Raw genomic sequence first — 12,104 nt, 5'->3', positions numbered from 1 at the left:
TGCTGCGGCCGTGGAGTTGGATTGTCTCCGAGAAATGATGTGAAAGCAATGTAGCTTCACTGTCACGCCGTGAGTGAAGGGCAAGGCATTTCGTCATATCGTAGGCTTGAGTTTGAGTGACACACAAGCGAGCGGCAACAAGATGTTGGTGGTGGGGCACGTAGCATGGAATGAAGCCATAGAGGCCTACCGATGATTAGACTCGCCTGCTGCAAGTTTGGAGCCAGTTTGAAGCATCAATCACAAAGGAGCATAGAGAAGCTGAAGAAAAATTACACTTTTTTACTTGGATGAATGAAGCCTGAAAGAGAGAGAGGGAGAAGAAAAAAGAAAATTTGATTCAACAAAACAATGCCCTGGAAAGACAAAAAAGAAAAAAAAAGAAGCGAAAACAAAAACGAAGAAGAAACAGAATACCACTGTCCACTGGCATACAGGCACCACGAACCTATGCAATTTAATCAGGCCAAGAAGAGAACCTTTTACCCTGCTAGCTGCGTCACGGCGTCGGGGCGGCTGGCGGCGTGCCCCCCGACCGCGACCGCTCCCCTTCCGACGTGCCCCGCACGCCCTCACTCTCCTCCGTCGTCGTCCGGCCGCCGTGGCCGCCGCCGATCTCCTCGATCATCCGGACCACGTCGGGGGCGTCCGGCCGCGCGTCGGGGACCGTGGCCACGCACGCCATGGCCACCTGCAGCAGCGCGACCATCTCCTCCTCGGCGCTGGCGCCCAGCCGCACCAGCTCGACGTCGAACACCTCGGCGGTCCACTCCTCCCGCACCACGGACTGCACCCACCGGGGCAGGTCCAGCGTGCCGTCGCCCTCCAGCGACGCGTGCGAGGGGGACTTGCCCGTCAGGAGCTCCAGCAGGAGCACGCCCAGGGAGTAGACGTCCGACTTGAACGTCAGCCGCCGCGTGTCCACCACCTCCGGAGCGCGGTACCCGCCGGCCCGCGTCGTCGACGGCGCGAACAGCTGGTGGAGGCTGAAGTCGGACAGCGCCGCGGCGTCGGCGTCCGGGCGGAGCAGGACGTTGGAGGCCTTCACGTTGCCGTGCACCAGGTTGTGCACCGTGTGCAGCTGCGCCAGCCCGCGAGCGGCGGACAGCGCGGACCGCATGCGCGCATCCCAGTCCAGTGGCGTCCGACCCGAGCCTCGGCTCCCTGCGCGTGGATGCACAAACTCCCGTCAGAAAGCACAAGAACATGGCAAATTAGCAAAACAGAAACGCAAACATTTACTGATACTGTCCAAATGGGTCAACTGAACTGAGCAACGCACACAAGTTTTTTTTTTTATTACACATAGAAACAAAAGTTCAGGTTCACAAAAATTCATGTCGCTGGCTGGCACTAAAAACCACAAACGTCACAACGTGATACTTAGCCCGTGTTGGATGGTGAAAAGTTGGAAATTTGGCTACTGCAGCACTTTCGTTTTTATTTGGCAATTAGTGTTCCATCATGGACTAATTAGGCTCAAAACGTTCGTCTCGCAATTTCCAACCAAACTGTGCAATTAGTTTTTTTTTCGTCTACATTTAATATTCTATGCACGTATCGCAAGATTCGATGTGATGGGTACTGTAGCATTTTTTTAGAAAACTTTTCGCGAACTCAACAAGGGCTTATATAAGAAACTGTGGGTGCTACTAGATTTGTTTATTCTGCCGGTTAGTCGACAATCATGTTGGAGCGGTCTGAAAACCACAGGGGTTTGTCGCTGTCAGGGAATTCGTGATGATCACACATATATTGTTAAACAAACGTTGTGCAAACTGGAATGCAGACAACGTGGACTATTGCAGCCAGCATGCAGCGTAGTAGAGAGGACAAGACATGAGCAGCTGGTCAAGTAGAAAAGTACGGTTGGACAGCAGCAACATGCACACAACAAAAGGGATAAAATCATGGCCGTAGTAGGTTGATTAGGTCTACTGAAAAACTGAATTAAGAACATACTAAACAATCTAATAAGAATAGTGCACCATACAGATAGGGCATTCATAAGCATGTCTGGTAGATAGTCTGGTAGGACGTGACAGGCCAGCTAGAACACCGAACTAGTAGGATGCATAATTGCACGCCCACAAAGAAAAACTGCGATTTTTTTGACTCGAGCAATCGACGAACTTCTTCGAGATCTAAGCACCGAAATTTTTTGCTAAAGAATATTCTGAGCTGATGAACTAACGTACTCCTACTAACAATAGCACAGATCATGATTGCACACAAACAGAGCTTATTAGCCACTGCCGAGTGCAGAGGCAGAGTTACAATTTACTACTCCTTGGTAGTAGTACTCTGAAAAATTTTGGTAGTATGCTAAAAAAAATTGGTAGTAGTACTATGGTAGGAGTAGTGAACAGCGTTGACTGGCAGAGGAACACACGGCAGAGGCAGTATACCGCCACCGCGTTCCTGCTATAAACGGCAGTGGCACGTGCTCCCTCCGTCCCATTGAGTTTGTCGTTTGAAAACCGTGCCCCCCTCACAATCCCGGTTCCCGAGCGACAAACTCAATGGGACGGAGAGAGTACGTACATAGGACGATGGCTGGATGGCAGCATTCACTCTGTTTGATTTCAGCCAGGCTTATTCAACCAGCCAATAGTATTTTTCTCTCACAAAAAACCAGCACCAGCCAGCCCAAACCAGCACCAGCACCACTACAACTACGGAGTACAATACAGTGGCATTGACGTCTTGTGCATGTTACTCCAGTTGTAAAAGTGAGAGAAACTGTGATTTCTTGGTGCCACAACCACAACTGTGTCATCCATCCATCGTCCCGGTCCATTTCTTCCAGGATGGGTAACCGGCAACAGCCTCAGTCACCTCTTTAATCCAATCCTTGTCAAGTGGGCTGAAAGCTTCAGCCACGGGCAATTAAGGAGGCATGCAGGCCGGGCGAGAGGTCCTTCGGGCGGGCGAGACAAGAGTCGAGGGGCGGCGTCAATGCTGTCCCCGTTCCAGTGGCTGCTGACCCGGTTCCGGTTGCATGGACAGCCGGGCAGCCGGTTTTCGTGGCGGGCTGGCGGCAGCACCGCTCGGCAGATGTGTCGGAGGACGCGCGCCGTGCGCGTGCATCCATGGTCCATTGGATTTGGACCGTGGGCACGCAGGTGAATAATGAGCCAGCCAAGCATTGCCGTCCGTCGCCACGTCCTCCCAGGTAGCAGACGGAGACGACGAAGGCGGGTGAAGAAGGTGAACTCGGCAAGTCGCCAGTCGCCAGCACGTAGCGAGCTACAAGCGCGGCCACGCCCCACCACGACAACTCTACCATATACACCACCATATCCCAGCGCCAAAGTGCTACGCGTACAGGGAATTTCTGTGCCACCGAGTACGGGCCACATCTCGCTAGCGATTCAGATGAGCATTTTTCTGCGTACCATATGGAGCCGAGGCCGAGCAGTGCGCATCGGTACCGCGAGGATAGTGAAGTGGAGCACCGGACAGCTTCCCATTTGCCATCGGTCCCCAGAGCATATTTCCAGCCTTTTCCTACTGTCGGTATGTAAGACGATGTAGGATCAAATGAGCAGTAGTAGTACCTGGAACAAGATATGGCGCCAGCCAGGGGGGATACATACAGTACAAATGTGCCAATAACTGCGGCACGCGGAGACGTGACCCATATCCGCCATGTCACGCGGCGGAGGGCCGTGTCCAGCGTGCCCGTAGCGGAATGCTGTTCTGGATCGTTCTAGCCAGGCTTGCTGGTCGCAGTGCGACGGCTACAAACAAATCAATTCTCGCGCATGGATACCCATCCCATCCGTCCGCCGTGACCATCCACGAGGGGGCCGCGACCATCGGAGGGCTTTACAGGCAGGACCCTCACGCTCACGCTGGCTCATCACTACCGCGCACGCCGCCCGCACTGCCTCGTCGGGCAGTATCAGCATCTCTCCCTCTCGCATCGCAGAAAAGCGCGGCAAAAAGAAAGCGGGAGGAAGAAAAGCCCGCGAGAACCACCACCACCACCCCCAGCCCCGCCGCCGCCCACATGCCAGGGGGAGCGCGATGCCGTCGCGGCTACCTACCAACCTACGATCGGCCGGCCATCAATGCCGGCCTGTTCCGGCAGAATTTTCCGCGTCCACGCGCGCCGCCGCGGGCGATGCGACGGACGCCGTACCGACGTGACGACGCGGGCTGCCAGATCGTACTACCATATCTGACGTTGCCCAAATTATAAATTGTGAAGGAGACGCTCTGACTGATGGTGAATTCCTCGCGCAATTCCGCACGGATAGCTGGTAAATGCTGCGAATGAATGAGTGGTGGCAATCCGGCAGCTATCCGAGACGACGACTTGGACTTGGAATCCCCAAGTCTCCGCCGGGTCCTCCCCTCGCCGTAGTCCCTCCCGTCCCAAGGCGGCAAACAAAATCCCAGCCCGCGCCGCGCGACGCAAAAACCAAGCAAGGCAAGCCGCAGGCAAATGCAGCTGCGACTGCGCGACCGCGACCCGACGGCGACGCAATGCAAGCGCGAGGAAGAAGAGGATGAGGTTGGGCACTCACCGTGGAGCATGGCGGAGAGGCTGCCGTTGGGGAGGTAGTCGTAGACGAGGAGCTTCTCGTCCTTGGAGAAGTAGTAGGCGCGGACGGGGAGCACGTTCCGGTGCTCCACCCTGCCGAGCGCCTCCATGTGCGCGTCGAACTCGCGCCGCGCCACCGCCACGTCCTTGAGCCGCTTCACCACCACCGTCGTGCCTTCCTCCAGCACCGCCTTGTACGACGTGCCCACGCTGCCTTTGCCCAGCACCTCCGCCGACGCGCGCAGCAGGTCCTCCAGGTCGAAGCTGTACCCGGCGCCCTTCCCCACGAACACCAGACGGCTCTGCTCCCCGACGGCAGCGCCCGCCGCGGCGGCCGCGACGGCCGCGGCCGACCCGGACGCGCCGCCTCCGAGGTCCTCCTTGGACGAGGACGTTATGCCGCCACCCTCGCTGGACGCCGGCGGGGGCTGCCCCCTGGCCGCCGGCGCCGCCGCCGCCGCGGATGTCGCGGCCTTGGGCCCTTCGCGGGCGGCGGCACTCCGACGCTTGGACACCGCGCAGAGCACGATGGCGATGAGGATGAGGAGCCCCACCACCACGGCGCCCACGACGATGCCCGCGATTGCGGCGCCGGAGAGCTTCCGCTTCTTGGAGGAGCCCGGCGCGGGGCCACCGCCGCCCGGGCTAGCCCCGGGCGATGGCGTGGGGGGAAAGAATGCGCTGCTGCAGGGTGGCAGCGGGTCCCCGCAGAGCTGGAGGTTTCCGGCGAAGGACTCCCGCGGGAAGCGCGAGAGCGATTTGGGGATGGAGCCGTTGAGGTTATTGTCGGAGACGTTCAAGGTGCTGAGCCCCGCGATGCTGATGCTGGGAATGCTCCCAGAGAGGTGGTTGCCGTCGAGCTTGAGCACACGCAGCGCGGTGAGGTTGTTGAGCGCGAAGGGGATAGAGCCCGAGAGGTTGTTGTGGGAGAGCACCAGGCGCTCGAGGCCGCCGAGCCTCTGGATTCCCGACGGGATGGGGCCGGAGAGCAGATTCTGCTGCAGGAACAGCGCCTTGAGGCCGGGCAGCTGGAGCACGTCGTCGGGGATGGTGCCGAGGACGCGGTTGGAGCGGAGCGAGAGCACGCGGAGGTTGGTGAGCCGGCCGAGCGTGCCCGGCGGGATGGCGCCGACGATGCCGACGCCCGGGAGGCGCACCTCGACGACGGTGGAGTTGGCGGCGTCGCACGTGACCCCGACCCAGCCGCACGCCGGGGTGGAGGCGTTCCACCCGAGGCGGCGCTCGTGCGGGGGTCGCGGTGAGGAACGCCAGCAGCGCGGACCGCTCGCTCGGCGGCGGCTCCGCCACGGCGCAGCACGTGAAGGCGGCGACCGCGAGCAGGGCCGCCAGCGCCTCTACGGGCGCGCGGGGGCCGGCCATTGCGACCTGCGGTGGAGCTGCGGACGCGGCTACGGGCGAGGCATTGGGGGAGGAGGAAGGGACGGGACGAGGGGGGAGCTTGAGCTGCTGGAGCTGGAGGTGGTGCTTTTCTGCTCACTGGCTGGCGCTGCCGGCTTTTTTTTTTCTGCGGACGGTGGCTTTTTGCGGGCTGGGATTGCTTCTCGGGGGTGGGAAATTTCGGGAGGAAGAGGTGGGAACGTGCGCGTGGTAGTAGTAGGGTGTTTTTATGCGCGCGGGTACAGTGCCAGTGGCGGGGAGTGTGGTGTGGTGTGGGATCGAGACGGCACGGACAGTGGCGGCAGCCGTGACGCCGTCTTGTGCCGCTCTGGCCTGCTACTGCTACTACTCTGCAAGCAGTCAATCAGTGTGCATCGCGACAAAAATATCATTCGTGGTCTGAAAAGATACGATTTATAAGTTACGGAAGTGAAAAGAGATAGTCCTATAGAAATATAATAATAATATAATAAAGCGAAAACTCATTTGTACCGACTGGGTATCTTGGAGAGCTCTCTACTTTTAGGCGTGCATTTTTTTCCTGGCCACATTGATCACTGCTTTTACACATCGCCCTTGCCGTCATGCGTTCTCACGAGTCCTCATTGGATTGGAGCCGAGCCTACGTGTTCCTTTTTAAACACGCACGCACACACGCTTTCGGCAGTGCTAAGGAACAAGGGAGTCATGTTGTTTACTTGTTTGCCAGCAAACTCATGCACAAATACTACGATAATAAATCGAATCTGCGGTTGCTTGGCTCTGACAAATAAATATCGGAACGAAACGGATAACCGCGTGCCGACAGAGACCCGCCCGTCGTGCCCGCACAGCACGTACGTCGCCGACGACGGTTAAGCGGAGGCTTTTACGCCAAATGTGGCCACGGAAGCCAAGCCCCCGCGTGCCAATCAATTCAAATAAATATTTGAGGTCGAGGCGGAAGCTCGCCGGTCTCCGTCCGTCCGTCGGGGTCTGGATTAGGCGAGCAACCGGGAGCACATTAGCCACTGGCCACACACACAAAGCTAGCCCGAGCCAGAAGCAACGTGGTGGTGATGAGTGATGACCATGACCTTGATCGTTCCGAACCGCAAGCACCACCTGGATGACCAACCAAACCAAATCAGCTCTGGAGCCGTCCGTCCGACCATGCACACACCGCGCTAACTAAAAAGGCTTGGTGAGGAAGCGAGTACGGTGCACGTCGACGTGCATGGATCACGCCCGCCGCAGGCGCGCGTTGCAAGCGGCGTGGGTGGGACACGATGCGAATATGCGATGCAATGCAACACCGTTGTTTTCAAGTGTGCCAACATCCGGTTCAGTACTGTTGCCGTCTTGCCTCCGAGTGCCGTACGTCGCGCGGCCTGACGGCGCCATGCATGAGCCCGCTGTCAGGCCTGCCTGCCGGCCCCTGGATCTGGATGACTGCTGGTCGGCCGGCGGCGTACGTGCCACACAGACAGACCCCCTCACCGCCGCGCGACAGCGAGACTGGAACCAGATCGGCTCGCGTCGCAGTCGCTTGCTCGCATCTAAAAACCGTACCAACTCCACTCCCATCCGTTCGTCACCGCGCACCGGCACCGGCACCGGCACCGGCACCCGGCACGGCGGGCAGCTGAGGCTGACCTCAGCTGGGCCTGGCCGCCTGGGCGGAGTCGCGGAGAGGAGGCATGGTCATCGTCGTGCGCGCGCGGGGGGCAGGCAAGGCCGCATCGGCAAGGCCAGACCAGCAACTCGATCCACCTCCGCGTGCGCCATGCGGTGCACACTACACAGCAGATAGCACAGGGAATTTGCCTTGCCAGTTGCAGCCATTCTTCAAGGCCGGCCGCAAAGTCCGAGCCGACCCCGAAGGACGTGCGGACAAGCGGGGACGTCCTCACATGGGGAAAATCCGCGGGGATCCGGACAACCTCGCCCGGGGCGGAGGGCCTGTCGTCGTCGTCGTAATAAGCATACACGCGCATTGCATCATCGCCAAACGGCTCGTGCATGAATCGTGAGACTGGCAACGACTCGGCATGTTTTCAGTTTTCTACTCCCTTTGTTTGTTTAGTAGGAGCAGTAGTTTTGTCATGCCGTGTGCTGCTATTCTGTTTGCCGGCGCCGGCCACAATGGACGCAGCACCTGGCAATCATTATGCTCAAACGTTGCGAATTAGCAGCCTGTTCGCTTGATCGTGTTTGATTCATAAGTCATGACTTATCAGCCAACTAACAGTATTTTTCTCACATAAAAATCAGCCAACAGTACTTTTAGTCATGGCTTATCAGCCAAACAAGCCCAAACGAACAGGACATAGGTTGATGACCCATGACCGATGCTGCTTGTGTTGCCGCACAGCCGTGCTACTTGTATTTACTTGGTTTTCGTCTTACATATAATAATCCACATATAAGTGCTCTAGCTAACAAATCCCCCCCCCCCCCCCCCCCACCACCCCCACCTCAAAAAATAGTACCAAGAATGAACGGCACTCCAAAAGAGACATGGGCCATGACATTAATCGAGCTGGAAGCTATAATTGCGTATTAGCTAATGAGGAGGGGCCTCATGTCGTGTGTCTAGTTGGCCATTTGGCACTAACACGATGGGCCAGACCAGGCACGGCACAGCACAGAAAAGCACGGCCCAGACACGGCCCGGTCCGGCTTGCATCGTGCTCGTGCCTGGCATGGCCCGGCCGTAGTGCCGTGCCTGGGCCGCTAAGTCGGCTCGCAGTGCCGGCCCAGGTACAGCACGCCTAAACAGGCCGGCATGGCTCTTCCCCTCAGAGCCGTCGGATCCCCCTCCCCCGATCCATCCGACCGTCGGATTTGCCCGTTGGAGGGAGAGGTATATATATACCGCCTCGCCCCCGGACCCTAACCCTAATTCATTTTCATCCCTGCTGCTCTTTCTCCTGTCTCGCTCTCTCGTCTCTCTGCTGCGACGACGACTCTCCACTCCTCTCTTCTTCTCCCCCTTTCGGTGGCCTCTTGAGCCACCGGTGGCCGACACGGCTCCTCCCCTCAGAGCCGTCGAATCCCCCTCCCACGCTCCATCCGACCGTCGGATTTCCCCGTTGGAGGGAGAGGTATATATATACCCCCTCGCCCCCGGACCCTAACCCTAATTCATTTTCATCCCCGCTTTCTCTCTCCTGTCTTGCTCTCTCGTCTCTCCGCTGTGATGACGACTCTCCACTCCTCTCTTCTTCTCCCCCTCCGGTGGCCTCTTGAGGCACCAGTGGCCCACACTGACACACGGCACGGCATAGTACCCCCCCCTCTTCTTGATCTCGCATCGTCGATGTAGCCTCGTCCTCTCCTTGTCCTCCTCATCTTCGTCTCCATCGATCTCACCGGATGCCGACTGCTCTGGTGCTCCGGATTCGAATCCGTTGAGGAACCAGGGGGTCGGATCTGTGTTTCATCGACGTCGCCGGCGATTCTGGTGCTCCGGCTGCGAAGGTAACCCTAATCCTAATCCTAACCTTAACCCTAACTTGCTAATCCTTGCTAACCCTAACCCTAGATTTGTATTGACGCTTCTTTTGTGTAGCTGTTGAGGAACCGGGGCACCGGCGAGTGACGATGCCCGGCTCCGATGACGAAACGGTTGAGGTCAGCGCCAACGAAGAGATGCGGTTGTGCGGGTTGGCCGGAGATGACGATGAGGACGACCTACGTGAGAACTCCGAGGAGCTGTTCGACCGTAGCGCTTAGGCTCCCATTGATGTCGGCGATGGTCAAGAAGGCGGGGCAACAAACGACGAGGAAGGTGAAGAGGACGAGAATAGCGTCTAGCGCTCTCGTCCCTCTACCTCGGTAGTGTGGCTGAGTTTTAAGAAGATCTTTAAAAAAGTCAATGGTAAGAAGGTCAGGTATGCCGCTAAGTGCATCCGTTGCTCTAAGCAATATTCTGCTCTCTTTAGTGGTGGCATTGGTCACCACATCCGGCATAGGGATAAATGCCCCAGGAGGTGTGAAAAAAATCGCATGTCTCAGTCTCATATCTCTTTTAACCCTGATGGTAGTATGCGTAATTGGGAGTAATGTCCTATGGTTGCACATACTGAACTTGTTCGATTGCTTGCTAGGCTAGATGTTCCTATCAGTATGGGTGAAACTGATGCATTTGAAGAGTACATTAGAACTGCTCATAATCCTAAATATGTTCCTGTCTCTAAGCAAACCACCACTAGAGACATGGTTAAATTTTTCACTGATCGCAAGGCTAAGCTTGTTGAGAATTTTAGTTCTTCTGTTGTTAATTGTTTGTGTTTGACCTTTGATATTTGGTCTGGTAATGCCAAAGAGAACTACATTAGTGTTGTTGCTCATTACATAAACTCTGATTGACAACTAGAGAAGAGGGTGCTTGGTCTTGTGCTTATTGATGTGTCCCACAAAGGACAAAACATTGCTGACCATGTTGTATCTTATCTTACTGATTATGGTTTGACTGAAAAGGTGTTTGTTGTTACTTTAGACAATGCATCATCTAATGTTTCTGCCATGCGTAAACTTAGACCTGTGTTGTCTAAATATCTTGGTATTGAGGTTGTAGATGATCTTATTGAATCACAATCAGACAATGTATCATCCCTTACTACAGTTAATTCAATGTTCTTGGATCAGGGTTGTGCATGTCATATTATCAATCTAATTGTTAAGGACACCCTTGAGGCTCTTAAGCCTTTGATTGAAACATTTAGAACTGCAATATCATTTTTAAACTCATCTAACCAGAGAATTGCTGCATATAAAAGTTACTACATTGCCACTGGTGTTAGGCCTAGATAATTTCAGCTAGACATAGAGGTAAGTTGGAATTCTACATATCTGATGCTTAAACATTGCTTTCCTCATAAGTTCTCATTCACTACTTTCATGCATGCTCATTATCATAGGATTGAAGGTGGTCCATTCCTTTTAACTGATGAACATTGGGCTATAGCAGAAAAATGCTTAAATTTCTTGAATTGTTTTATGATTCTACAGTTGCATTGTCTGGAGTGTACTATCCTACATCTCCACTTATGATTCATTGTCTTGTTAAGATTGCTATACACCTAAAGAATTATGCTAATTACAGTCACATCAGACCTGTGATTCAACCTATGATAGACAAATATAATAAATACTGGAGGGACATACCCTTGCTTTATTCTTTTGCATTCATCTTGGACCATAGAGCTAAAATGAAAGGTTTTAGTAGAGTGCTTAGGAGGTTGGGTTTACTGGTACAGATTATACTACTTACCAGCTTGGCACTAGAGCTCGACTTACTAATGTTTGTAATAGGTATGAGGAGAAATATGGAGCTGTTAGGTTGAGGAGGACTGTCCTTCCTAACCTGTTTGGTAAGAAAAAGTCTACTTGGAATGAAATTTATGATGATGATGATGATGATGATGATGATGTTGGTAGTTCTGTTGGAGGTATGCATCCTCTAGCTGCTACTATAAGCATGGCTAGAGATACCTCTGTAATTGCCCTGCTGCAGGCTGCAACCACTTCAGCTTCTAATGCTTCTGAACTTGTTTCTTACTTGTACTGTGACACTGTGAACCAGTTAAATGATGATTTTAACATCTTGAACTGGTGGCATCAGTACAAACTCACATATCCAGTGCTGTCAATCATGGCTAAAGACATTTTAACTGTTCCTGTGTCTACCATATCTTCAGAATCTACTTTTAGTATGACTGGTAGGATCATCGAGGAGTGGCGGAGGAGGCTGAAGCCTGAGATGGTGGAGATGTTGACCTGCATCAAAGATTAGGAGGCTGCTGAAGTAAGGCTGCAACACATGGTGGAGGACAAGGAACTTGAAGAAGCATTTGAAGAACTTTATCTTGATTAGTGTCTTAGTGATCATTTATGTAATGGGACTGTAATATTCTGGACTTATGCAGTTTGATGTAAGGACAATTAATTTCTATGGAGCTAGGTTGTACTCTTTTTCCTTGTCTAGGGTTTTTCACAAGGGTGAATTTTACATAGACAAGTTTTAAATGAGGTAGCCATTGCACTAAAGCTCCAGATAAATTGTTATTTTGTTATATCTTCCTGTGTTTGTGTGATCTTTTGAGTTTCTGTGATCTTAACATCTTGTGATAAGTTTTTGTGAACTTGTAAGATTGAATCTTTGATAACA

General features: G+C 54.2%; 1 protein-coding gene across 1 annotated transcript; it reads right to left on the bottom strand.

Moving 5' to 3' along the window:
- Positions 1–262: 262 nt before the first annotated feature.
- LOC136450124 (probable inactive receptor kinase At2g26730) lies at positions 263–6,072 on the bottom strand. Its single transcript, XM_066450423.1, is given in 3 exon segments — positions 263–1,164; positions 4,536–5,802; positions 5,804–6,072. Coding segments are annotated over 3 exon segments (2,061 nt in total). The 5' UTR covers positions 5,933–6,072; the 3' UTR covers positions 263–499.
- Positions 6,073–12,104: the final 6,032 nt, after the last annotated feature.

Source organism: Miscanthus floridulus, chromosome 5 (assembly GCF_019320115.1).
Source record: "Miscanthus floridulus cultivar M001 chromosome 5, ASM1932011v1, whole genome shotgun sequence".
Lineage (NCBI taxonomy): Eukaryota > Viridiplantae > Streptophyta > Magnoliopsida > Poales > Poaceae > Miscanthus > Miscanthus floridulus.
Note: the sequence above shows the minus strand (reverse complement) of the source record. Positions and strands in the feature narration are given on the sequence as shown.